Source organism: Balaenoptera borealis, assembly GCF_965194805.1.
Source record: "Balaenoptera borealis genome assembly, chromosome: 1".
NCBI lineage: Eukaryota > Metazoa > Chordata > Mammalia > Artiodactyla > Balaenopteridae > Balaenoptera > Balaenoptera borealis.
This window is the reverse complement of record NC_138860.1, coordinates 148,110,738-148,138,193: the sequence shown is the minus strand read 5'-3', so window position 1 is coordinate 148,138,193 and position 27,456 is coordinate 148,110,738. Positions and strand designations below refer to the sequence as shown.

The following is a 27,456-nucleotide window of genomic DNA, read 5'->3' as shown; positions in this document are numbered from 1 at the left end:
TCTTGTTGCGGAGCACGTGCTCTAGGTGCACGGGTTTCAGTAGTTGTGGCTCGCGGGCTCTAGAGCTCAGGCTCAGCAGTGGTGGCGCACAGGCTTATTTGCTCTGCGGCATGTGGGATCTTCCCGGACCAGGGATCGATTCCGTGTCCCCTGCATTGGCAGGTGGATTCTTAACAACTTCACCACCAGGGAAGTCCCCTGGGATACTTTAAACCTAGACCCAAAGGTGGTAGCTGGTGTTGGTGGTAATAGAGGATAAGGCTCGGGAGTGGCAGGTGGCCATGTTGCCCGTCCCGTGGAGGAAAGTAGTATGATGAGAGGATGAAACCAACACACCAGGAAAAGCAGAAATACAAAACCTCAAGTGAGAATTTCACTGGTATGTGAGTCAAGGCACCTTGACCTCCATTCCTGCCCTTTTCACGGTTACTTGAGATGGTCCACTGTCCTAACATTAAATTGATTCTTTTTTTAAAAAAAAAAAAATCTGTTTATTCATTTATTTGGCTGTGCTGGGTCTTAGTTGCGGTATGCAGGATCATTAGTTGCAGCATGCGGATTCTTTTTAGTTGGGGCATGCAGGCACTTAGGTGCAGCATGCGGGATCTAGTTCCCTAACCAGGGATTGAACCCAGGCCCCCTGCGTTGGGAGTGCAGAGTCCTAACCGCTGGACCACCAGGAAAGTCCCTAAGTTGATTCTTGCCTAACCTTAATCACATTGAGTTTCTGGCAAACTAAAGAATCTCAAGCAGAGGGGGATGGCATGATCAGAATAGAGTTCAGAGTGGAAACTCTAGCTGCCACGAGGGGCATGAACTGGACAGAGGAGGCAGGGCCAGCAGGGAGGCTTATGCAGGGTCTCGGGGAGCGATGAGGAGGCCTGGGGTAGAGCTGGCAGTCTCAGTGTGGGGAGGAGAGGGATGAGGATGAAACATATATATTTCCAAGGCAGAATCAGCAGACATGGTTACTGATGAGATGTGGAGGGTGAAGGAGGAGAGGGAATGAGGATGGGCGCTGGGACCTCAAGAGGATGCTCAGGTTATGGCCACGTGGTGTTGGAAATCCAGGGCCAGGGATCTGGGGCTTAGAGGGGAGGTTCTAGGCTGCATATGGAGATTTATCTGCTTAGAAGTATTGGGTGGGCCAAAAGGTGCCTTCGGTTCTTTAAGTAAAAATAAAAGACACATTTTTCATTTTCACCAAGAACTTTATTGAATAACGTATTCACCCTTTTGTTCCACTACCTTCTGCCATTTTCCAGGCAACTTCATAATTCCATCTTCCCAAAACTTTTTATCTTTTTGAGCAAAGAACTGTTCCAGGTGCCTTTTACAGTCTTTCAGGGAATTGAAATTTTTTCCATTAAGAGAATTTTGTAAAGACCGAAATAAATAGAAATCCGAAGGTGCATTGTCTGGTGAATATGGTGGATGAATCAGAACTTCCCAGCCAAGCTGTTACAGGTTTTGCCTGGTCATCAAAGAAACATGCGGTCTTGCGTTATCCTGATGGAAGATTATGCGTTTTATGTTGACTAATTCTGGACGCTTTTCGTCGAGTGCTGCTTTCAGTTGGTCTAATTGGGAGCAGTACTTGTTGGAATGAATCGTTTGGTTTTCCGGAAGGAGCTCATAATAGAGGACTCCCTTCCAATCCCGCCATATACACAACATCACCTTCTTTGGCTGAAGACCGACCTTTGGTGTGGTTGGTGGTGGTTCATTTCGCTTGTCCCATGGTCTCTTCCATTCCACATTATTGTACAGTATCCACTTTTCATAGCCCGTCACAATTTGTTTTAAAAACAGAACATTTTCATTACATTTAAGTAGAGAATCACATGCGAAAATATGGTCAACAAGGTTTTTTTCGCTTAACTTACGTGGAACCCAAACATCAAAGCGATTAACATAACCAAGCTGGTGCAAAGGATTTTCAACGCTTGATTTGGATATTTTGAGTATGTCGGCTATCTCCCGCGTGGTATAACGTTGATTTTTCTCAATTAATGTCTCGATTTGATCGCTATCAACTTCAACTGGTTTACCCAACCGTGGAGTATCATCCAGCAAGAAATCTCCAGCACGAAACTTCGCAAACCACTTTTGACAATGCTCGATCAGTCACAGCACCTTCTCCATACACTGCACAAATCTTTTTTTTGCATTTCAGTTACATTTTTACATTTCTTGAAATAATAAAACATAACATGCTGAAAATGTTGCTTTTTTTCTTCCATCTTCAATATTAAAATGGCTACACAAAAATTCAGCAATTTTGATAAGTCTTTTTTTTTTAATGCACACTGATATGACAGCTGTCACATACAATCTAACAAAATTGTTTTGAATGAAGTTAAAGACAACTAAGTGCTACTAGAGCCGTCTTACGGAAAAAAACCGAACGCACCTTTTGGCTCACCCAGTAGTAACTGAAGCCATGGCAGTGAACCAGGTTGTCTAGGACAACGCAGAAAGGGCCAAAGCATGCTGTGCTCAATCCAGTGTGGTCAGAGGACATCTGGTCACCAAAGGGGGTGAGGGTCACAGACCCCTGCCCAGGGCTTGTGGGGGGCGGCGCCGCGCCGTATGGTCCTTCTCCAGGGTGGCGGTGCACTCCTGTGCAGGTGGTGGAGAAGAGGAAGCCAGGGCACACTTGGCGAAGAAGCACAGGACTAGGCAGGTAGTGATTGGTGCTTGCTGGGAAGAGAAGGGGGCGACCGGGGACATGGGATTAGTGGGGGTGGAAAAAGAGGGCCACAGGAGAGATCAAAGGTAACATTCCCCAAAGGGGATGGGGAAGAGGAGAAGCAGGGCCCGGTGTGCAGGGCCACGTGTGGGTGGAACGAACAGGGACTGAGTGTAGGACAGGTTGTGATTCCATTCTGGTTAATTCGACCCTCTGAATTTCTCCATCTATGGAGCAGGAATAACGATTACTTTCTTTGCAGAACAGTTGCGGGAATTACAAATAACCAATAAAGTTCAGGTATCCCTTGCCATCTGAACTCTTATTATCTGAATGAGATAATCATGATGATGACTCGCAAAACCATTACCCAACATTTACAGCCCTAAATGAATATCTGCCTAATGACTTGGCCTCTGCACCGGAGAGAGCATTTAAGTCACGGGCGAGCCCCAGTGCGATTATGTGGTTGCACCGAAGTCCGGCTTCAGTCTTTTCTCCGTGGAGCACAGCCCTTTAGTGCCTTGTGCAAATGTGCTAGGCATTATTGCTAGCGTCTTCCTCACATTTTCAGTGAAAATACCTTCTAGAAAATGGAAAAGCCTGGGACGAAAGTGGGTGAGCCTAAGTGGCTGCCTTCATTAGCAGAAAGAGCACAGGGACAATGGGTGTTGACAACAGGGGCACATAAATGGGATGAGCTTGGCCATGACCCTGTGCTACTCAGCCATGCCTGTGTCAGGCAGGCAAAGTGATTGGGATTACAGGTGTGCGGTCATGACACGAGCAGATGTATCACATTTAAAAATTCAGCAAAGAGAGCACGGTCCCCGGAGCTCTATAACTGCAAGCCAAGGAAAAGCAAGCAGATGTCCACTTTGATTTATTTTATCTCAACGATTCATCTATGGCTTCAGATACTGGGTCACAGCCATTCACTTCCTGAGCCTGAAGTGTCAAGAAGAGAACAGCGTCCATTCGTTCCTTGGCTGTGAACACACACTGACCTCAGGCACCCTCACCCACCACTTACAGCCGCCAACTCCCCCTCTCACCCTGCACCTCACTCAGGTAACTCTCCTATCAGTTAGTGTGATTATTCAAATTGGCTTACTTATTTATTCTATTATGCTAAATGGTTCTTGTATTGGAATCATTTTAATATATCATTTCCTTATAATTTACATTACAGTACATGTTCATTGAAAGAAACAAAAATGTGTACCCAATACTTTACAGGATCATTGCGCGTTAAGAACATCCAGTACTTCAAGTTAAACAGAGATTATATACTTCATGTTATGTAGAAATCCTTAGTGATTTGTTAAGTAGATGTCCAAGAGTGTTTTAGTGATATTCAGAAAATTAATTGGGCTTTTTAGGTGGGCTCTGAACACAATATTAATTTTCCTATTTAAAATAATGGAATATAAGCTCCTGCTTGCCAAGTTTTCTCCAGCTGTCAGGGGACCCACAGTGATTAAGGGGCCTTCAATTGTTCCAAAGAACAATCTGGAAGCTTCCAGAGTGATGAGAGGAGACTAACACATCCAGGAGTTGTTAGCTAAATGATTTAAGGGACCTGGTCCCAGAGTTCCAGAATGTCAAGGGCAGGGAGGGAGGGGCCCTGGGAGAGCAGGTAAGCCACCCTCCCCATCTGACCTAAGGGGAAACGGTGACCCAGCCTGGGAAGGAACCAGTCCAGGGCGACAAGATGAACTGATGACTAAGTGAAGCCAGATCTCCTGCCTCCACTGTCAGTGCTTTTTCCACCTCCCCTAGTCCAAAACGTTATCTGGTCCAATCTCTTCAATTACTGATGTGGAAACTGAGGTCAAAGAGAGTAATGACTTAGCCAGGGTCACTCTGCAGGCTAACAACAGATTTAGAGTAAAATCATAGCATTCAGGCCCGTCAGCAGCCTTAGCTACTGTCAAGGGCAACCGCTCATTGAACTGTTGATAAACCAGACCCAGAAAGGGTAGTGAGTGACTGATTTGCTGCAGCTGGTGCCCTTGTTTGGGTGAATTCACTGAGCACTTACCACGGGAGACAGAGCATCTTAGGAGGGAAGTGGTGATTTGGTTGGAATGGGCTGAGGGGGAGGTTCTTATGGGACGTCAGGCATTGGTTGAGTGGGGTTGGGTTGGCACAGAAGGTAGGAGTTGAGGCAGGAAATGGTGCACTTCAGAAATCCTGGGCTAGGGCTTCCCTGGTGGCACAGCGGCTAAGAATCTGCCCGCCAATGCAGGGGACACAGGTTCGAGCCCTCGTCTGGGAAGATCCCACATGCTGCGGAGCAGCTAAGCCCATGCACTACAGCTACTGAACCTGTGCTCTAGAGCCCTCAAGCCACAACTACTGAGCCTGCGTGACACAACTACTGAGCCCACACGCCACAACTACTGAGCCTGCGCTCTAGAGTCTGTGAGCCACAACTACTGAGCCCGTGACACAACTATTGAGCCCATGCACCACAACTACTGAGCCCGCGCTTAGAGCCTGTGCTCTGCAATAAGAGAAGCCACCACAATGAGAAGCCTGTGCACCGCAACGAAGAGAGCCCCCGCTCGCCGCAACTAGAGAAAGCCCGCGTGCAGCAACGAAGACCCAACACAGCCAATAAATAAATAAATAAATAAATAAAATTTATTAAAAAAAATAATAAAACAGTATGATTTTTATTAAAAGAGAAAAAAAGAAGAAAAAGAAATCCTGGGCTAGAGGGAGATGATTCCAGAAGAGCCTCTATATACCTGCAAAGAAAGAGCTGACTCTATGAACAGAGTCTAGGATTTCTATTAGACTTGGCATGGAATTAGTGAGTCCAATTCAGAGGAGGAAGGAGGAGAAGAAGAAAGAAAATTAAGCCTCGGAATAGAGTCCCAGAGCCAGAAAGGACTCCCAACTTTTTACAGGTAGGGCAACGGGAGGCTGAGAGGGGACAGAGACTTGGCCAAGGCCACAAGTCACAGTCAGGACCCAGACCAGCCCCTCCTGTCTGTGAGGGCAGCTCTCTTCCCTCACGCCCCACCTCAGCACATTGAGAATCATTCTCCCCACTGACAGGAGGGCTTGCTGTATCTTTCTCGGGATCTCTGGGAAGAGCTGGCTCTTTCCCAGAATCTGCATCCTTTTACGTGTCTGTTCCCAGAGGTCACCCCTGGAGTCAAGGCTGCCGCCAGCCCTGCATCCACAGACCTTTGTTTCGGTTCCCAGACAAGATTTCCTCCCCTGACGGGCGAGCATCTCCCCCGTGCTCTAGGGCTGCTGGCCCAGTCTCAGCCCTCCCAGAACAGAGGCCCCAGAAGAGCCTGGGGCCATCTCACTTGGGCAGAAAATGCCTTCCAAGGAAGCTGAGGCCTTGAGGTTCTAATCCTTTTCTTACCCACAGACAGCAGTTTCCTTTTTTAGAACATGAACTCAGAGGACGCAGCTCCTTGCCTCTCCATGAATAGACTATTTCCCAGGCACAGAATTCCAAGAATCCAGGGGGCCACCAGAGACAACGGCCTTTCAAGGTTGACTGCAGGGGGAGAGCACGTCCTTTGTAGGGTGGCTCGAGGAGGCTCCCAGAGTCTGAAAACTTCATCCTGGCACCAAGTCTGGGATCTTGAAAATTTCCCACAACCCCACTCACCCGCCTTCAAATCATCTACACTTATTCATTCTGCCCTTCATTTAACAAGTGTGTATTGAGCACCTACTATGTGTCTAGCCTCTTTGAGGCACTGGAACTTTTTGGACATATCAGATAAAACCGACAAAGATCCCTATCCACCCTATCCAAGAAATCCATATTTTAAGAGGGGAATGGTTAAAAGAGACCTCTGTACTGTTTTATGTATTTATCCAGAGGCAGGAGATAGAGAGCTTTGGTGTTGGATGGACCTGAGTTTATACCTGCTCTCTTCTCTGATCTTGGGTGGCTGTTTTAACTTCTCTGAGCCTCAGTTTCCTCAATGCTAAAGTGGAGATAAAAATTCCTACTTTATCCTCAGTCGGCTAAATATTGAGTTACCATATGATCCAGCAAGTTGGCTCCTAGGTTGTACACCCGAGGGAAATGAAAACATATGTCCACACAAAAACTTGTACACGAATGTTCACAGCAGCAGTATTCATAATATCCAAAAAGGAGAAACAACTCAAATGCCCATCAGCTGATGAATAGGTAAACAAAATGTGCTATATCCATACAATGGAATATTATTTGGCAATAAACAGGAATGAAGTACTGCTACGTGCTACAACATGGATGAACCTTGAAAACAGTATGCAAGTGAAAGAAGCCAGACACAAAAGACCACATGTTATATGTTTCCATTCATATGAAATATCCAGAATGGGCAAATAGATCAGTGGTTGCCTAAGACTGGGGGAAATGGAGGAATTAGGAGTATAATGGTAAAGGGGTGCAGGGTTTTTTTCTTTTTTGTTTTTAAAGAGAGAGAGAGAGAGAATTTTTTAAAATTAATTAATTAATTTTATTTTTGGCTGCGTTGGGTCTTCGTTGCTGTGCACGGGCTTTCTCTAGTTGAGGCGAGCGGGGGCTACTCTTCGTTGTGTTGCGTGGGCTTCTCATTGCTGTGGCTTCTCTTGTTGCGGAGCACGGGCTTTAGGTGCACAGGCTTCAGTAGTTGTGCTGTGCAGGTTCAGTAGTTGTGGCTTGAGGGCTCAGTAGTTGTGGCTCGAGGGCTCTAGAGTGCAGGATCAGTAGTTGTGGCACACGAGCTCAGTTGCTCTGCGGCATGTGGGATCTTCCTGGACCAGGGCTCGAACCCGTGTCCCCTGTATTGGCAGGCGGATTCTTAACCACTGTGCCACCAGGGAAGTCCTGGTACAGGGTTTCTTTTGGGGGAATGAAAATGTTCTAAAATTGATTATGGTGATGGATGCACCACTCTGTGAATATACTAAAAGCCACTGAATTGTACACTTTAAATGGGTGAGTTTTATGGTATATGAATGGTATCTCAATAAAGCTATTAAAAAATTCCTACCATGTAGGGCTCTTGGAGAACTAAATGACCTAAGTATACAATGTACCTAACACAGCATCTTGTATTTGGTAGATAGTTAATGGATGCTAACTTTTAGTCTGTCGATAATTCTTAATAGGCTTGTTTATACAAAAGCTTAAAAATATGTCAACACAAGAATGCCGTAACCTTTGGTAATCAGTGTTGTGCCTTGAGCAGGTGGTCCTTCCCTACCCCCAGTCCAAGTCCCTTCTTTGCCTGTTGAAATCCTACCTGTATCCCAGCTCAGCTCAAATGCCACCTCTGCAACACCTCTGTGTCGGTCCACCTAGAAATCCTGGGGCATTCAAAGGCAAGCTTTCGTCACAGTCTGGCTTGTTTCCTAATTCTTTGTGAACACTGCCTCTCCATGTGTCCTGCCCTCTGTGTCCAGCACCTGGCACGGAGGGCATGATCCTGTAACGAGAGGGTTTATAGCTCACATGCTCTGTCTCCCTCGTACAGAACCTGTAATGGGCAGAATTCTCCCATGGCCCTCATAACCTTTGCCCTCTGGTTACATGGCAAGAGGAATTTCGCAGATGTAATTAAGGTTACTAATCAGCTGACCTTAAGATAGAGAGATGGGTGGGCCTAACCTAATCACAGGAACCCTTTAAAAGCAGAGTTTTCTTCCACTGGTAGCAGAAAAGGCAGAGAAATTCAAAGCGGCCTCTGAGAGCTGAGAACAGTCTCCACCAGGGGGAAAATGGGCCTTAATCCTACAATCACAAGGACCAGGATTCTGCCAACAGAATCCTGGGTAGCAGCAGCCCAGGTTGTAACTGAGGAAGGGCCAGTGTGGCAAAAAAGGAAAAGTACATGTGGATGTGGAACATTCAGACCGATGTGGATTTCAGCACTTGCTCTGCCACTCCCCACTCCCAGCCCCCCACTTATCAGCTGTGTGACCCTGAGAAGGTATCAGTATTTCTCTCTCAGCCTTGATGAATTGACTGAAGTGACAATTAAATGGGAAAAGCACTGACTGGTGACGTCCAGTAAGTGGGTGCAAGTGGTAGTCCCCTCCCCCACACCTGGAGGCAAAGGCTGGTGACCGATTTTCTGCTCTGAGTTGCCCAGTGGTGCCAGGGAAAGCCTGAGGCTGATTGTTCAGAAAGGACCTGCAAGTATTCCCAAGCCTGCATGGTCCACACAGTGCCTGGGCATCATGGCAGACTTCGGAGGCTTGGACCAGAGCCCCCAAAAGTGGGGAAGAGGAAGATGGAGCCAGAAGAACTGGACCAGATCCTCAGGTGCGAATCAACACCCAGTCCCAGTCTCCTCTGGTCTTGGCCCTGCTGGGTCTGGCTGGGCCCTGCACCAAGTCACATCTGGTCCCTGCCCTCAGGGTGGTCCCCATCAACTAGGGGAGATTCACAAACTGAACCATGGTGTAATGCGAGAGCATACCCAGGCCAGCTCCTCATGGATAAGGTCTTACTAAACTATTAGGCCCTCATAGCTACCCTGGGAAGAAGGTACCATTGTCTCCATTTTATAGACAAGGAAACAGCAGCTTAAAGAGAAGGACGTGGCCAGAATCTTCCAGCCTGGAAGTGGCTGAGTCAGGACAGAAGTTACAACCAGGCCGCGACCTCCAGGGCGTGAGTGTCCAGCCTGGGTCAGGGGACTTGGGTTCCAGCAGGGTCAGGTGTGTGCCCAGGCCCTGATCTCAACCTTATCAGCCTGTGACCTGTGACCCTGGGGAAGGAGAGTCTGGATCAGCGAGGGGCCCACACTGGCATGGATGCCTGCCCCTGGAGAAATGGGTGGAGCTGACAGCTTCACAGCCTCCAGATGCTCACTCATATCCCCCCCTGAGCAGGCCCACAAGGGCACCGAGAAGGCTGCTTGTCCCCACCTCCAGATTAAGCAGAGCAAAGCTGAAGGAGGTCCTGGTTTGAGGTCTACCTGATCCCTATCTCAGCTCAGCCATTTGTAAGTTCTTTAGACTTGCACAGGCCTTTGCCCCTCTCTGAGCCTCAGTTTTCTGTCTGTAAAATGGGAACACTTACATAGACCACACACACAGTGAAGATGAAATGAGATAACATGTAAAAGGACCTCACCGGTCAGAGGAGTCGGTGCTTAGAGAATGCTAAAACTCTCAGGTGGCATATTTCCTCAGAGACAAGGAAAAAAATTTTTTTAATTTAAATTAAATTAAATTTAAATTAATTTAAATTAATTAAATTTAAATTAAATTAAATTTAAATTAAAAAAATTTTAATTTAAAAATTGGGGGCCTGGGCCCTGCCGCTGACCTGCTCTGTGACTCTGAGACAGTGGTTTCCCCTCTCTGAGCTTCAGATCTCCACTGGACAGGCTGCTCTGACCTCCCGTGTCCCTGGGCTGGGAGGGGAGTTGGTCGCCACCGGCTCAGTGGGGAATCCTTGGCCATGGCTGAGGGGAATCCGCCCAGTCCCCTGGCTTGTTGGAGCAGCAGGAAGAAACATAAACAAAACCCAGACCCCAGCTGGTCCGGAACCACCTCCCTTTGACCCACCTGAAATTGTCGAGGTTTCACCTGCCTGTGACTTTGCCCAGCCTTTGCCCATGCTGCCCCTTCAGCCTGGATGCTGCCACCCTGTTCCTACCTTCTACAACAGGTGCCCTCGCAGAGAAGACTTCACACAAGCACACACGCTGACCCTTCTCCAGGCTCCTAAATCACCTGTCCGTAAAATCTGCCTCCTGCCTGCACTTGTGAAAGGGCTGAGCTCTATTAACCTGCTCAGCTTAACTCATTCAATCCCTGAAGACCTGTGAGTTGGGGTCCTCAGCCCTCCTTTGACACAGGAGGGAGTAGGTTCAGAGAGGTTAAGGTCACACAGGAGGTGGGAGGCCCTGCTCTCAAGCCTCCCTCTCCTGGCCTCTCACTGCCTGGGTCAGTGACTTCGCTTGTTTCGAGGCTGGGGAAGCACTTAAATGCCTTCTGTTATTTCGGAGAATGCCTTCCTCCTGGGGATGTGAGGGCCTGCAGGGCCCCAGAGGGCTTGCTGTCGGATTGACTGCTGTGAGAAGAAAAAGCCAGTTGTCAAGGAGTATGCGGTAAACAGTCAAGTAACTTTCCCTCCTTGGGCCTCAGTTTCCCTTCCTGTAAAATGGGAGTGAGGAGGCCTGGGCTTCACAGCCCTCTCAGACTGAGCGCCGATGGCTCTCAGAGGAGTTCGTGTCCGGTTCCCAAGCCCGCCCCCGTGGAGTAGTGGGGGCGGGATGGCCCCAAGGACTGCGGATTCCCGACAGTTCCAGGGAGGTTCCGGTTAAGAGCTCCCCCCACGCTGGGAAACCCCGACCTCCGCCAGCCCAGGTCGCGCTGTCGCTTTAAGGTCGGGCGCGGCACCTGGAGCCGCGCCACCCTGGAGTCTCCGCAGGCCCTGCGGCCGCGAGGACGCAGATCCGAAGAGAGGTGGGGCAGGCCGCGCCCTGAGCCCGAGCCCAGGGTCCCGGCCGCAGTCTGCCAAGCCCGAAGCGTGGGCGGGAGCCAGGGGGTGATCATCACCGGAGTCGACAGCGAAGCCGGACTCCACGCGCCCCTCGGCGCCCCCGCCCGGTGGCCGAGCCCCTGCGCGGTGAAGCGGGCTCGGCACCGCTCCCACCGGGTCGGGGCGACGATCGGACGGGACGGACGGCGGCGGACGAGACGCCCTGGACCAGACCCGGAGCCGGACCGTAGCGCTTCTGCGGGCTCGGAGAGCTGGGCTGGGGGACGGTCGCCGGGCCGCCCCTAACGCCGGGCGCCCCCTGCAGACCGGAGAGACGGCCCTTCCCAGGTTCTCTCTGCCCACGGGCGCGACAGCCATCATGCCTTCACCTCCGCTCGGCTCGCCAGGCTCCCCGCTCCGGGACCACGCCTGACCCTGCAGCGCGATGGCTGCGCGCAAGGTGGGTATAAGCTTCCTTCTCTCCCCGCCCTTGGGAGCATCTCGGCTCCTCCTAATCCAACCCCCCCTGGACCCCTTCCCTTCACCTTGACCTCAGTGACTTGGTGAGCAGAGTCTGGACACCCAAGTCTCCTCCTGTGTTCTAACTTGTTGGGTGGCCTTGGACCATGGCGCTCAGAGCCTCAGTTTACCCGCGGTTACACGAAGATGGTTTGGAACACTTTGTTCAGATGGTTTAGTTCTTTACAGAAAACTGGCACCTAAAGTTCCCCTGTTGGTAGCAGGGATAGTACGATAATATTTGTGCCCATTTTACAAAGGAGGGAACTGACGCATGGAGAATCTAGGTAACTTACCCAGTGTCAGAGCCAGGGTCCATCCTCTCTGTCAAGCTGTGTCACTGTTTGCCATCTTGCCATCTCATCTTCACAACTTGCTCCCCCCTGGGAGGCAGGAATTTGAGCTCAGAGATGTTGGGCCTCCTGATCAAGGTCACAGAGCTAACAGATAGAGTGGCTATAGTCAGAGGCAGTGATAACTCTGGCTGGTGGGAGGTGGGGTGGCAGCAGCAGAAAGCCTTCTGGGAGGAGGTGTATTTGGCATGGGTCTTGAAGGGGGGTGTGAAATGAGGGCCCTGAATGGGGACAGAGGGCTCCCCAGGAGCAGCAGGTGTAGAGGACCCCAGGAGTTTGGGTGCATGGGTGGGGGGGATATGAGGGAGCTGGAAGGAGGGGGCCAGCCTGGCAGCCTGACTGAGTGCCAGATTGGGAGTGGGACTTCTCTGGGATTAGAGAAGTTTCCTCCCTGCCCAGGGCTGGGGTTATGCCCTCCAGGGCAGGGAGCCCTTTCTTCCTCCCCCATCAGGGTCCAGGGTACACTACTGTGAAGGGTGAGTAAACTGCCTGAAGACCACGTCTCTGAAATGGGCCAGGGGAATCTAGGGCAGGACACCTTTCCCATAAGCCATCAGAGCCCCGATCTGTAAAAATAATGAAAACCACCTCACAACAGAACAGGCTGTCCTTCATCCAGCGGACGTTGACACCTTCCATCTCCCGGGGGTGGTAGGTCTTCGTGTGCTCTGCCTGCCCATGGTGGATCCACATGGAGGGAGGGAGACTCACACAGAAGGAGATGACACAACATCCAGTGAGAACATGCCAAGGGGAATTCCAGGGGCTTGTCTGAGGTCTGGGAGCATCTGAATCAGGAAGGAGGGCAGAGCATTTTAGAAAGTGGGATCTGCCTGAGCTGAAGATTTACAAATGCATCTATTCAGGGCACGGTCTCAACTTGATATACTGAAAAATACAGATGGATCTAGCTGTGCACACACAGGGATTTGAGTCAGACTAGACCTGGTTCAAATTTGGCACTGACCTTGGACAAGCTGTCACCCTCGCAGCTCCAGTGTCCTCAGGACATAATGCTGTTGTAGGATTAAGATGGCAGATACCTGTAAAGTGCTTGATGTGGTTCCCAGCGCCTGTAAATGCCCAGTACACATCTGCTGCTGCCATCATCAGCTATGCAGGCCAAGGGAGGACTGGAAAGGAAGCATTCACTTGCAGATCATGCTCATCTCTGTGGGGCAGCATTAATGATGATTTGTATTTTGCATTTTTATTCTCTTCTGTGGTTTTCTCCTTTTCTCCACAATGAGGAACTATTGCTTTTATAGAAATTTCAAAGTATCGTAAGTTACCTTACTCAGGAGTGAGTTCTGCAAGGGTTGAGACACACAGCTGTATACGGCTTTGGGCAAAGTCCCTCACCTTTCTGGGCCCAGTCTCCTCATTTGCAAAACAGGAATTTCTTTCCCTGCCCTGACCACCCACCTCAGTTGTGGTGAGTCAGATGAGATTCCAGGTATGAAGCGGAACTGTCAAGTGCCATAATATACAGGCAAAGGGTTACCGTTATTGATTTGCTGTGTTTTTTCTTCCCCCCCAAGCTGATTTCTCCAGCTTTTCCTTCTGACAGCCTCTCCTCGCTGTCTGACTTTGGAAAGAGTGTAGTCAGGTTCTTTTTCTCTCCCCCAGAAAATGCCTTGAGCTGGAGACAGGACACCTTGCCCCATAGACAAATTCACAGGAAGAGAATTGAAGGTAATTTACAAGTGGCATTTTTCTATATGCTTCTGGTGGCCTGGAGGCTCAGAAAGATTGGGGTCCACTCCTCGAGCATTACATGTATACATTCTCTCTTTCTCTCTCACATGCATACACACACACTTTTTTTGTTTGTTTGTTTGTTTTTAAAATTTATTTATTTTATTTATTTTATTTTTGGCTGCGTTGCGTCTTCATTGATGCACACAGGCTTTCTCTAGTTGCGGCGAGCGGGCTTCTCATTGTGGTGGCTTCTCTTGTTGTGGAGCACGGGCTCTAGGTGCACAGGCTTCAGTAGTTGTGGTGTGTGGGCTCAGTAGTTGTGGCCACGGGCTTAGTTGCTCCGCGGCATGTGGGATCTTCCCGGACCAGGGCTCGAACCCGTGTCCCCTGCATTGGCAGGCGGATTCTCAACCACTGCGCCACCAGGGAAGCCCCACACACATGTTTTTAAACACATCTGGGAACATGCCCTTTTGAAATCTAAAGTCTCACCTACTAGATCTTGAACTGCCATGCTCCTCAGCTCCCGGAGGAGTGTGCCTTTGAATGGCTGCACAGCAGGGCATCATTTGATGCACCACATTAGGCTGGGCAAGTCCCCATTTGTAAGGCTGACGATTGAAGTCTTCCTAAGGTCTGTGAGCTCCCCAGCCCCCTCCTTCACTGGCTCAACTTTTGGAAGAGGAGAGGGGGCCTCTGTAAGTTCTGCTAGCAGCCTGCTAGAGAGCCTGCCCTTTGTACGGATGAGGAGACAGGCCCGGAGCAGTTGAGAGGCTTACCCCAGGACACGGCTGGTGAGCTGTAACGTGGGGAGTAAAACCAGGCTCCGAGGCTGGGTGCTGTAGCAGCTGGAATCTTGTGTTCCCTCCCCTCTCCCAGCCCCTCCCAACTGTGAGAGGGGCTTTTCACACAACAAGGTTTACTCAGCAATGCTGTTTCTCATTTAGGAGAATTTCTTCAACAAATGTTTATAGAGCAGCTACTATGTGCTAGGCACTGGGGGATATAGCAGTGAACAGGGCCTATACAGACCCTGTCCCCAGGAAGCTTGCTGTCTGGTGAGGACAATCAGCAAAGGAGAAACCAAACAGACAGGATAAAAGCTTGGTCCAAGAAGGCCCAGGGGACTCCAAGTTTAAAGTGTCCCCAGCGAAGGCTTCTCAGGTGAGGGCCGAGCTGAGCTGGGAGGGGAGATACGAGCAAGTTACCAGGCAGAGGGAACAGTATGTACAGCAGCCTAGAGGTTGGCTTTGGGGACAGCCCCTTCCTGTCTGTATAATCTGGAGCCAGGGTTCCTCCCAGTTATTTTTTTTTCCCCTGAGCATTTTGTCTTTGCCTCATTGAGATAACACTGTGCACATAATTTGGCAACCTAAGTTGACAAATGTCAGATATCATAAGCATTTCCCCCGTTGTTAAACATTTGTGTTGGGCTTTTTAAAAAATGAGTCATGAATATTCCATCTAGAGTTTATGCCATGGTTTACTCACCCTTTCCCTATAGTTGGACATTTAGGCTCTTTCCAAATTACAACCATTAAAAATAAGGCCCCGGTGAACATCTTTTTGCACAAAGTTTTGCTTTGTGTCGTGAATTTCAACTTCAGGCTTCTCAATGCCCCTTTCCCACTAGCTCCTTTACCCACCCCCAGTTTCAATGTCTTCCTCTGTCAAATGGAGATAAGAGCATTGACCTTTCGAGATTGTGACCAGGGTGAAGGGAGGCAACGCGAAACCAGCAAGCCTCTCTCCTGGCAGGCCTGGCGGACCCCACAGCGTTCACTCTTCTCCCTCCCAGGCTGCAGTGGGGAGTCTCATACACACCAGGCTGATGAGGCCTCTGAGTCCGGGGGTAGTCCTGGAGTGAACCCAGCCACACTTACTGAGCCCCTACCGGGTCCCAGGTGTGGTGCTAGGAACTTGAGACACATTACTTGTGGCCTTCAAAACAACCCTGCAAAGTTGGGAGCATCATCTCCATTTCACAGATGAGGAAACTAAGGCACAGAGAAGTCAAATGACCCCTCTGAGGTTGCACAGTGACCTCAGGCCGAGGAGGACTCAAATCCAGTCTCTGGTACCCAGCAGGCCTCTCACGGGGCCCGTTTCCTCTTCTCTCTCCTTCTCGGTGTCCAGACGTGTGACAGGGGCCGTGTGGCCTCCACCCTGTGCTACTGCGTGACGGTCAGCGGCATGGTGGTTCTGGTGGCCGGGACACTCTGCTTCGCCTGGTGGAGTGAAGAAGATGCAGGTGCCCAGCCCAGCCAGCCGGCTCTGCCTACAGGATGCCCTGAGCCTGAGGCCCCCGGTCCCCTGCTCAGGTCGGTCAGCTTCCTCTGCTGCGGTGCAGGTGGCCTGCTGCTGCTCTTCAGCCTGCTGTGGTCTGTCAAGGCCAGCACCAAGGGGCCGCCTCGATGGGACCCATATCGCCTCTCCAGAGACCTGTACTACCTCACTGTGGAGCCCTCGGAGAGGGAGAGCTGCAGGTCAGCAGGGCTGGGTGGAGGCCACAGGTGGGGCACTGTCACATCATCATGCATTTGCTCAGCAAACTTTCATGGGGTTTCTCCTCTGGACCAGGCCTTACCTATGCCCTGGGGTCTTGGAGGCTGATCAGCACTCCTGGAAGAGTATAAAGTCCCTCGACAGAGGCAGACTTTGACAAATCAGAGTAGTTAAAGCTGTGAAAGAGGACAGACATGGTTCTGTGGGGACATGGAGAAATCCAGGAAGGCTTCTTGGAGGAGGTGGCAGCAGAGCTCTGCATACAATAGTAGCAGATGCTTGTATAGTACTTAAATGAGATGATGTATATGAAGAACTCAGCCCAGAGCCTGGCGCACAGTAGGTGCACAACAAATGTCAACTTTTCCTCAAGTAGATAAGGTGGAGAGAAGCGTTTTAGGCAAGCAGAAGATCATGTACAAAGGCCCAGGGGTGAGGTGGGGAATGGAGACAAAACCTTGTATTTGGACAATATTTCTCATCTTTTTTTTCATTATCATTCCCTCTAAGGAGACTTTTTAGGCATTTTTTTCTTCATCCTCCCCCATGAAATGTTAATACCACAGATATACTACATACTTGGTCTGTATGTATATTTGTGCTTTATACGTAAACACAGTATCAGCAAGAGTCCAAGAACCAATTTTTGCCCTGTTGAGAATGCACGTATCTTACATGCTCTTATGTACTTACTCATTCACCAAGTATCAGCTGAGCCGGCATATCAGGGGCCTGCATACATCTTCCCCAGTCTAACCTACCTGCAAGGTAAGAATTACTGTTGTCCTTTACAGAAAAAGAAGGGTGAGGGTTGTACAACTAGAAAGTAGCAGAGCCTGCTGGCTGTGAAGTGTGTATTCCCCCACACCACTCTGTAAGCACTGGATTTGCATGTACTAAGGGCTAAGCCAGATATTTGGGAACTGGCCTCGGACCTGGACACCCTTCTTCCCTTAGTTAGAGGGAAAAATGCATTCTGAGTTAAAGAAAGTAACAGATTAGTCCCTGCTACTGGCCTGTGACTCCTTGAGGTCACAGACAATAAAGTATTCAACAGAGGCCCCTTAGTCCAATGGTCAGGCCTTAATTTGACTATTAGAGGGAAGGGCAGGGCCCTGGGGACTCTTCACTTCTCAGATGAGAAACCTGGGTCTCAGAGAGACCCGTGACCTACCTGGTCACACAGTCAGTTAATGGTCAGTTGGAACCAGACCAGGCCTCGGGGTGCTCTGGACTGGAGCCTGTCCCTCCCCGCCCAGCCTGGCCTGAGCACAGAAGGTAAGTGTTGTCTGTAGACACAGCCGTGTTGACCCAACAGGGTCCAGGACACAGCTGCATCTGTCAGGTGGGGCCGCTTGGCTTTCATTCCCAGCCGGGCCAGGGGGGAACCTACCCAGGAGGCTGTGGGGTGCTCATGGCCCATCAGGTTCAGAGACCAAGTCTTAGATTCAGAGCTGGGGTGGCTGGATGTTGGAGAGGCTGCTTCTGCTAATGGCTCTTTCTTGTCCCTGGGACTGAGCCACCCTGGCCCTCCTGCTGAGAGCCCAGCATCTGGGCCCCATGGGGAGGCCACTCAGCTGTCCCTGCCCCCAGGGACCTTGCTCTCTGCAGGTAACTCTAGGTTAGAGACAAAGACCTTCTAGGCTGATGACTTGGGCAGGTTCATTTCTCTCTTGGGGCCTCAGTTTCCTCATTTATTCATCTACTTATTCCTTCCTGCATTTCACCAACATTTACTGAGTACCTAACTACGCAGGGCGCTGACAATGCAGCAGTGGATGAAACAGACAAAACCCCTCCTCTCAGGGGCTCCCATCTTAAGTGTGAGCCCTAAATGAGGTGCCTGGATGGGAGGCCTGCTGGGACCCCCCCACCCCACGCCTCAGTGAGTACAGCAGAAAAAGCGTGGGTCTAGTCAGACACGAGGCTTTCAGAGTCTGCTCTTTCTTTTCTAAGCTCTGTATTCTTGAGCCTGTTGCTTAGACTTTCTGCGCCATGTCTAGTTCTTCCCCTGTCAATCCTGGAATTTTCCCTAGGATTGCTGTTAGGCTCAGATGAGATGATAGATGGGGAGGTGTATTCACTGCAAAGTTTGCTGTTCTTCCTGCGCTTTCATTTTATGATGTACTCTCATGCCTCCTGATTTGAGCCTCACTACTTATGAGGCAGTGTAAGGATTAGATCCATTTTGCAGATGAGAAAGCTGAGGTGTGGAGAGATTAGGGGTCAGGGTTGGGGGAGGTGTGATGGGTGGAGTTGGCTTGGGTTTTGCAAGCAGACAGAGCTGGGGCTTTGCCGCTTCGTTGAAGTGCGGCCTCCACTCACCTGTGCAATGGCTGAGGGCTGCTACGCCCAGGCTTGTCATGAATGTGAAATAAGATTAGAGAGCTTGAGTGCTGGGCATATAGTGTTTCATCCCTGGTCCCTGCCCCCTTTCCCTACCGTGTTTGCTTGACTCAGCTGAATAGTGGAGGAGCTGGTGCCAGGCTCAGATCTCACGTCCCCACCAGGCTCCAGAGAGTGGGGTGAGCCCCAGCCTCGGTGGAGCTTCCTGTGCATGGGGACCACAGCGGCCAGCCCGCCCCACACAGCTGCAGGGGGCCACATCCAGAATACACCACAAATGGGCCTGCCCCTGAAGTGTGCAATATGGTCACCCTGAACTTCATGTTCCCCAAGTTTCCAGCCTTCTGGACCATGACTCTGGCAAGCTGGGGCTGGGTGGGCCCAGCTGGCTAGGTGAGGTGGCATGAGGGCTACTGCACCTCTGCCCTCTAAGCAAACTTCCTGCTGTGATCTGACCTCACCTGGCAGCTGTGCCCTGCCCTGCCAGCTGTTGCCTGCTGGAGCGGCCCCAGGCATACCCAAAACCTGCGTCATGTCTCTGGGGCTTGGAGAAGTAGGGAGCAGCAGGGGCATGGCTGGGAGGTGAGCAGGGAAGGAGATGTGGGGTTCTGGAAGCCTAATCACCCATATTTTCCTGAGCGTGGTCAAAGCATTTTCCATTTTTCCCTCTCCCTGAGTCTACAAAATGGGAATTGTTATCCTCATTTTATAGATGAGGAGAAAGAGGCTCAGAGAGGCTGTGAACATAGCCTAGGTCACACAGCAATTGAACCTAGTTTGCCTGCCTCCAGGAGCAATATTCTTTGCCTGCCCTCACCTCAAAGGACGCTGGGATTCAGAGGCGGGTGAGACCCCTTATCTGATTTCTCAGCTGCAGGGCTCCTGGGCTCCGGAGGAGGAGGGTCTGTGAGAGAAGTTTGCAAAAGCACTGGAAGGGGAGCCCAGCTTGGGCTCTTGGCTGGTGCCCTCCATCAGACTGGCACACAGCCTGCTCCATGACCTTGGTCACGTGGTCCCAGTGGGCTGCTCTTAGGGCTGTGGTGGGCGTGGGCTGAGAAGATACGTTGCCCATAGAAGGGCCATGTCCACGGGGGTGATGGGTGCTCACCTGAGGGGCAGCAAATTCCTGGCACAGCTGCTCCATCACCACTGGAGCGAAGACCCCTCCACCACCTGTCTGTCCTCTGGCCAGCCTCCTGCCATCGGCCTTCCCCTGTCTAGACAGGATGGTATGGATTGAACTAATTTGCTGCTGGCTCCAAACTGATGGCCTTGGGCAAGTGACAGCCTCTCTGAGCCTGTGTGGCACCTGCCAGCAGGAGATCTGTGATAACTTTTGTTACCCACACCCCTGCCTCATGAAGACCTTTGAGATTTTGTTACCAGCTCCCATTTATGGAGCATGTGTTAAGTGTCCCTGTATTACCTCATTTAATCTTCACACGGTCCTGTGAGGTAGATGCCCTTATTGTCCCCATTTACAGATGGCGAAACTGGGGCCTAGGTTAATAGAGTTACTGACCCATGATCTCCCACCGAGAATGTGGCTGAGCAGGGAGGAGAACCAGCCAGTGCCGACTCCTAGCCAGCCCTCGAGCCACTTGGGGTGGGAGGGGACCTCCAAGGTCACCTAGTCAACCTCCGTATCTGGCAGTATCTTCCCAAAGCAGAAGCAGTCCAGACAGAGGATCAGTGACCCTCCCACCCCCAAGGTCCCGGGAGGGGAAGGAGACCTGACTTCCCAGAGGTGACCCCCAGGGCCCTGGGAGGACCGAGGGCCAGCCTCATTCCCATTAGCATTGGTGTGGCTGGGATGCAAGTGACCTGGTCTCTACCTCAAGTCCCTCCAGGGTGGTTCATGTTGGGGAGGTGGGGGAAAGTCAGAGGAAAGCCAAGCTCTTTAGAGATAGATAGGGTTGACTGGGTAGATAGTGAGCTCTCCGTCTCTGGAGGTATGCAAGCAGAGGTGATCACTTAGTGGACTTACCATATCAGGGCCTCAAGCATCCAGATGGGCAGGGGAATTGAGGTCTCGCATCCTGCCCTGAGCATCCACAACTCCAGATTGTGTAAGGGAGATGATTACAGTAAGCTGGAAGTCTTTCTCCCCATCCATCATCACTCAGTCTTTCAACAAACATCCCCAAGCATCAATCCCTGGACACCCAAAGTCAGTCCCTGCCCTAGGGGACAACCAGCTGGGGTCAAGGCAGTGACAGAAGGGAGAGCACTGGGGGGACGCAGAGAAGGGAGTGGGAGCTTTGCTAGGGGAGGTCAGGAGAGCTCCCCGGAGGAGACTCAAAGGACAAGTGGGGATTGACCAGCAGGGGAGGGGTGAGGGAGGTGGGAAGGACTTTCCCTGCAGAGAGAACTGAGGAGACAGAGGGTGTGGTGAGCCCATGTGGGGAACTAACTGTATGGAGAACTAACTATAGCACAGGGAGGGTGGAGTCGGGGGAGCTGAGGTTGGCAGGGGCCGGCTGATGTCAAGCTTCAGCTGTGTCTATGGGGCCCTGGGGAGCCTACAGCCTTGCTCGCTCTCTTCCTGGCGTGCAGTAGGGTTTTGCCCAACACCCTGCTCACAGCCTCTCTTCTGTCCCTGTAGGACCCCAGAGGTGGTTGCCATCCCCACTTACGAGGAGGCCGTGCACTGCCGACTGGCTGAGGGACCCCTGACACCACCTGCATACCCCGTGGAGGAAGACCCGGAGCGCAGTGCCTCGGGGAATGCCCTGCTTGGGGCCCAGCCCCCCTTGCCTCCGCCCAGCTACGAGAGCCTCGTCCTCGCTGACGGTGGCTTCTCTGGAGAGACAACGCCTGGGGCTGCATGCTCCCGCCCAGGCCTGGTTCAGACTGCAGGGGAGGAAGTTAAAGGCTTCTAGCAGGCCTGGAAGCCAGAAACAAATGATGGGCTTCTTCTAGTGTCTAGTACAGTGCCTGGTACACAGCAGGCACTCAACAAATGTTTGTTGCTGAATGCTGTTTTATTTTTCTATTGCCGTGTAACAAATGGCTTGAAATAAATCCATTTCATTATCTCTCATGATTCTGTGGGTCACCTGGGCCCAGCTGGGTGGTTCTTCTGCCCCACGTGACATTGGTGGGGCTGTAGTCTTCGGGTCCCAGCTGGGCCGGCACGCCCAAGATAGCACACTCACGTGGCTGGCAGTTAGTGCTGGCTGTCAGCTGGGAAATGTTCTTGTGCCGATGAGAAAATTGGGGCCCAGAGGCAGAGCCAGGACTGGCCCAAGGGAACACACTGAGTTTATAACCAAAAGAACATGGACTCTGAATTCAGACCACCTGTGCCTGGGTTCCACCAGGTACCAGCTGGTGAGTGACCTTGGACAAGTGACTTTACCTCTCTCTGCATCAGTTTCCTCATCTGTAAAATGGGAATTGGGAATTACAAAGGCACCAGCCCCTACCTTAGAGAGCTGAGTTTCGAGGATTAAATGAGATGATAACAGCTGACATTATGAGATCACACTGACCGTGCAGGCTCAGTGCTAATGCGTCAAACAATAAATGCAGACTTCTTAGCGCAGAGGCTGGTGTCTCAAGTATGAAGTGATTGTTAGATTTTGTTAGTAAAGGTAACCCCCTCCACCAGGTGCCTCTGCTTCTATACCTCCTGTGACAGGGAGCTCGATACCTCTTCTTATATTCCAGCTAGGCAGAAGGGTCTGCTTTCACAATGTCATATCCCATTCACAGATGGGAAAACCAGCCCAGAGAGGCTAAGTAACCTTCCCAGGGTCACTCAGCCAGCTGGAGCTCAGTCAGCTGTGTAGGGACACTGTTCCCTGAGGGCCTACCATTTACTGGGCCAGGCTCTCTGCTGTTGTTTCACATCCTCGAGGCCTCTCTGCTACAGGTGGTAGCCCCACTTAACAGGTGTGGAAACTGAGCCTCAGAGAGGTAAAAATCGCAGAGAATAAAGGTTTTTCATGTAAATAAAGGTGTTTTCATTCAGGCCTGGTTGGGCTCCAGGCCTCAGATCCTCCCACTTAGGCCTGGACCAGCTCGGTAGCTGCCTATCCCAACTCCCTGCTTCTGCCAGGGTCCCCTGAAGTCTCTTCAAAGCTCAGCAGATGGAATGAGCCTGATCAAACCCAGATCCATAACATCCCTCCTGGGCTCAAAACCCTGAGTGGTTCCCAGCTCACTTTGAGTAATGAAAGCCCTAATGAGGATGGTGTAGTTGGGTCTGGGTCCCTCCCCTTGCTCTCTGCTGCTGTTGGTCCCCCTGTGGGCCTTTGCTCCTGTGTTTTCTCTCCAGAATCTCTTCCCCAGGCTCACTCCTCATTCCCCTTGCATCTTTGTCCCTCTCTTCAAGACACCGTCCTGGACCACTCTGTTAAAACTGTTGTCTCACCCAGCCTCCTGCACTCCCAGCCTCCTTCCTGCTTTACTTTTTAAATAACACCTGTCATCATTTAATATTTTACCTTTAAAAAATTTGTTTGTTTGTTTGTTGTATGTTTCCCCCCACCAGTAAGCTCTCTGAGAGCAGGGATTTTTTTGTTTCTTTCCTTTACGTTTATATTCCTAAAGCCTAGAAACGGTGCCTGGCCCGTGGAAGATGCTCAGTAGGTATTTGTGGACTGAGAGAATGAAGCAATAAATGTCAGCTATCGTGATTGTTTCCGGGCCCTCTCTCAGCCACCTGAGCCAGATCTTGTGGATCTTCCTGTGGATCTTGTGGATCCTCTCCCTCCCCCTTCACCAAATCCTGGATCCCCATCCTGTACCCCTTCCCTTCCTCCCCATCTCCCCTGTGTGTGCCTTATACTTACTGCTATGATGGAGATGCAGGTTTGAACGCTGCCTTAGCCCTGACCTTTCTGTGTGACCCTGAAATGTGTGTGTGCGTGCGCGCGTGTGCGCACACACACACACACACATGCACCAGCTTCCTGTGTGAACCATGGGGATTTGGTTGGGGGAGGTGTGGGGGATTTATCAGGCCCTCTGCAATTCCGAAGGGGTTAATGGGGTTCCAGGCTGGGAAGCAGAGCCCAGCTTCCCTCCTACCCCCAAACTGAGGAATTTCCCCCAGGCAGGTGAGTTAATGAGTTGCAGGTGTGATTTGGAGGTGCCACCCACCACCTTTGCCAAGTGGGAGCTGGAAGGGGCAGGGGGTGGGGAAGGCTGGAAGACCAGAAAAGCCTTTTCTAGTTTCCTCTCTAAGCTCAGCTGCATCCCAACTGAAAGCCACCAAGGAGGGGCAGTGATTTGCTCAAGGTCACCAGCTCCTTAGAGGCCAAGCCAGGGCCACGGAGCCAGTCTCCCTAACCCTAACCCTGACCCTGCCAAGCCAAGGTTCCTTATGAGATGCAGTGGCCTTGCTGTGAACTGGGAAGGCCTCAGGCTGGGCAGCCCCCTGAGGCTGGGTCTGTCACTCCAGCCTCCAGTAGGCACTGGTTTGCTGCCTGGTCTCCTTCCTCCTGGGCCTGGCTGACGGGTTTCTTCATCCATCATTCAGAGCTCACATCTGGTGCCTGCCACCAGGCCTGGGACCTCAGGGACCCTCTGAGCTCAGGCCTCTCCCACGCTTTCCCTGGGCTCCCCCTTTGCCCTGTTTCCCTCTGCGTTGACCAGTGACCCTGCGCCCTGGAGCTCGCCACCTCAGATCAGTTGGAAAATTCCCAGTCAGAAATTCTCTTGCCCTCCATCCCCTCAGCAACTAATTACTCTTTAAAAAGGGTTCATTTTAATCTTTCCCTCCCTAGGTTTCTGCTAGAGTCTGGCAACTGCCCCTCACTTCCACCATCTCCTCTTGCTTCTTCCAACCTGATCTCAGAACCAGAGAATCAGTGTAAAATTAAAATCCGACCTGTGTCACCCCCCCTGCACAACTCGCTGGGAGCCTCCCTGTTGGCCTCTGGAAGATGTTGGCCACCTTAGCCTGACCCCAGGAGCTTTCCTACCTATGCCTCCTCTCCGGCCTCCCTCTCCGCTGGAGCCAATAGCCATCCCTCCGTCCCCAAACACGAACTGAGAGCCAACAAGTTCTAGTCCCTGGAGACACAACAACGAACAGAACAAAGCCCCCAGCCTGTGGGAGCTCGAGTTCTATGGGAGGAAGACAGACAAGAGACAAGATAAATAAATGAGGTGTACAGTATGATAGATGGTGACGAGTACTACGGAGAAAAGTAAATTGGGAAAGGAAGACAGGGAACACCTGGGGGAGGGGGGTTCTGCAGTTTCAGATGTCACACCAGAGATGGCCTCGTTGTGAAGCTGACATTTGGACAAAGAATTGAAGGAGGTAAAGGAGGGAGCCATGCAGATATCTGGAGGAAGAGCTTTCCAGGTGGGAGGAAGAGCAGGGGCAAAGGCCCGGGGGTGGCCGTGCATTCCCAGAAGAGCACAGAGCCAGGGTGCCTGGGGCGGACGGGGTGAGGGGAGGTGTGGCAGGAGGTTATCTCAGAGGGGTGATAGGGTGGGCAACATGGGCAAATTATCTCGGGCTTTGTAGGCCATTTTAAGTCTTAGCTTTTACTCTGATAGGGCAGGGAACCATTCCAGGGTTCTGAGCAGAGGAGTGACATGGTCTGACCTGGCATTTGGGTGGGAAAGAGATTTCAGCCAGCAAGGGTAGAAGCAGAGACCTCTTAGAAGGACAGACATGATGGGCCTCAGACTGAGGCAGGAGATGGATGGGCTCCAGGCTAGACATTTACAACTAGCCTCCCGTTCACACTTCCTGGGGTGAGAAGAAGATGGGCTCCAGGCCAGACATTCATTCCCAGCCCCCTGTTTACGTTTCCTGAAGCAAGAAACAAATGGGCTCCAGGACTACATATTTTTGACCGGACTCCCGTCAATATTTTGAGATCTGCGCCTTGATATAAAAACCAGCAACAGAAATAGGGTAAATAACCGGATTTTGGACATTTTTATGGCAGGGACAGAGGGGCTAAACCCTGTTAAAAGGTCAAGAGGTCATATATTTCCCATCCTTGGGGCAATGGAAACATTGCACATGCACAGAAATGCTCCTTGGGGCTCAAAAAGGAGGGGGCACCACCTCATAATATGTGATGCTAAGGCTGTCCCATAGGCCTCTGGGCTGGAATCCATTTTGGAAAAAAGTTGTGCACGCACGTTGGGGAGGGCCCTAGGGCAGGGCAGGTGTGGAAAAAGAAACAAGATAATCGGCCAAATGTAAACAAAGACCGGAAGAACTGCCCTGTATGAATGACTTAACCGCCCCTTTACCCCACTCCTCCTCATTAGAGAGGATGCCCACACCCTTTCTCTCCAGGTGTGCATCTCTGCCTTGCTTCTGTCTTAACTGAACAAACTGTTTCTCTGTGTGCTCTCCCACTTCTTGTTGTGCTATGTCTCTAATAATAAACTTTGACCGTTTTTTACAGTTTTGCCTCCGTGAGAAATGCATTTTTCACTGGGGGCAAGAGCCAGGGGGTGTGGTGGCTAGGATTCCTGGTTGTCATCCAAGCTACCCGGGTTCAATTCCTGGGCAGGGAATTAAGATCTCGCTTCACGCCACCACTCACTGCCGCCTCTCTGAGCTCAAGACCAGGGTGATGAGCAGTAGTGGGGAGGGAGAAGTGATTGGATTCTCCTAACTCGGAGGCAGGGCCAATAGGATGTGGGTGTGAGAGGGGAGGTGAGGATGTTGGCTAGGATATCCAGGCGGTGGAAGGATGGGTTTGACATGGAGGAGCAGGAAGGGGAGGAGTACACAGTGTAGGAGTGAACGTGCACACAGCATTTAGAGTTTTACCTCCAGCTACGTGTCAGTGCTTACTTGCCTCTGGGCCTTTGCACACACTGGTCTCTTTGCCTGAACTGCTTTTCCTGCCCTGACAGAACTCCAACTGGCTTCTCAAGAATCCCTCCTGAGAATCTGTCCCTTCATTCCTCCCCCTCCACCCCAGTTTCTCCCTCTGTCTGCTTTGTGCACCTGCTGGACCTCAGGCATATCTCAGAGCCTTTATCATGTTGTGCCCCAGAAGACAGGACCAAGTGCCATCACACTGAAAACCCGTGTTCATCAGACACCTCGTACCTCAGCGTCCTGCACGAAGCAGGTGCTCAAGAAGAGACGGACGTGGGGCCTGGCTTGAACCCTGGCTCTGCTATTTATAGGTTCTGTGATCTTGGGCCATTACTGATGCAGAGCCTCAGTTTCTGCATCGGTCAAATGGGTGTGATGTTTCCCCTCCCTGCAGCAGCTCTTAGGATCTTGCTAGGACCCCGAATCCTGTAGACCGGAAGAAAACCGTGGTTATCGCGTCCTCTGCTGGAAGATGGCAGGCTCCGCAACCGCTCCTCCCACTCACCCCGCTTTTCAGGGAAGGAGGCAGAAGTCAGAGGCGGGTGCGACGTGAGCGGGAACCGCGGATGACCCAATACTTCCAATGCCCGGTACTCACGTGTCCCCGCTTAACCCTCACCGCGGCTCTGTGGAAGAGGTTAGACTAGACCCATTTTACCGAGCACCTACTTGTCCCAGAGCTTCTTACTCGTTGCCACTTCCCCCCTACCCCCCTCTTTTAAGGAGAGAAAAGGTGCAAAGGAGGCCGGGTCTTGATGAGGAAAGAAAAGATGGGGAGACACGGAGAGTGCTTGGGTGACCAGGAGGACTCTCAGGAAGCCCTAAGGACCAGATCCGATCCATCCACTATGGGGCTGGGACTGTGTGGATCCCGGTCACCGCTCAGCCCCCGATTCAGTTTGCGGAGCTCTTTGGGGAAATCTGCCCGGGGTCGGTTTCCTCGCCTGTGAAATAGGCACGATAACCTCTTCCCTGCGCCCCTCACGGGGCTGCGGGTTTCAGGCATGACCTACCGGGTGTGAAAGCACCTCGCCAAGCGCGTGCTACGATGGCCACCAGGGGGCGCGAGAGGGGATCC

The 27,456-nt window shown here is 51.4% G+C and overlaps 1 protein-coding gene and 1 long non-coding RNA gene across 3 annotated transcripts; one reads left to right on the top strand and one right to left on the bottom strand.

Moving 5' to 3' along the window:
- Positions 1–483: 483 nt before the first annotated feature.
- LOC309613402 lies at positions 484–13,636 on the bottom strand. Its single transcript, XR_014235705.1, has 2 exons — positions 11,957–13,636; positions 484–2,703 (listed from the first exon to the last, which is right to left on the bottom strand). It is a non-coding gene; the product is annotated as an uncharacterized lncRNA (long non-coding RNA).
- TMEM61 (transmembrane protein 61) lies at positions 10,903–21,608 on the top strand. 2 transcript variants are annotated; one of them, XM_082359321.1, is made up of 4 exons: positions 10,903–11,601; positions 13,643–13,708; positions 15,851–16,200; positions 21,171–21,608. In XM_082359321.1, the coding sequence occupies exons 3-4, from the start codon at positions 15,908–15,910 to the stop codon at positions 21,445–21,447; spliced, it is 570 nt and encodes a 189-aa protein (XP_082215447.1). In that variant the 5' UTR covers positions 10,903–11,601; positions 13,643–13,708; positions 15,851–15,907; the 3' UTR covers positions 21,448–21,608. The 2 variants fall into 2 exon arrangements, with proteins under 2 accessions (XP_082215447.1, XP_082215446.1); XM_082359320.1 differs by lacking the exon at positions 13,643–13,708 and having other exon boundaries at positions 10,906–11,601.
- The last annotated feature ends 5,848 nt before the right edge of the window (positions 21,609–27,456 follow it).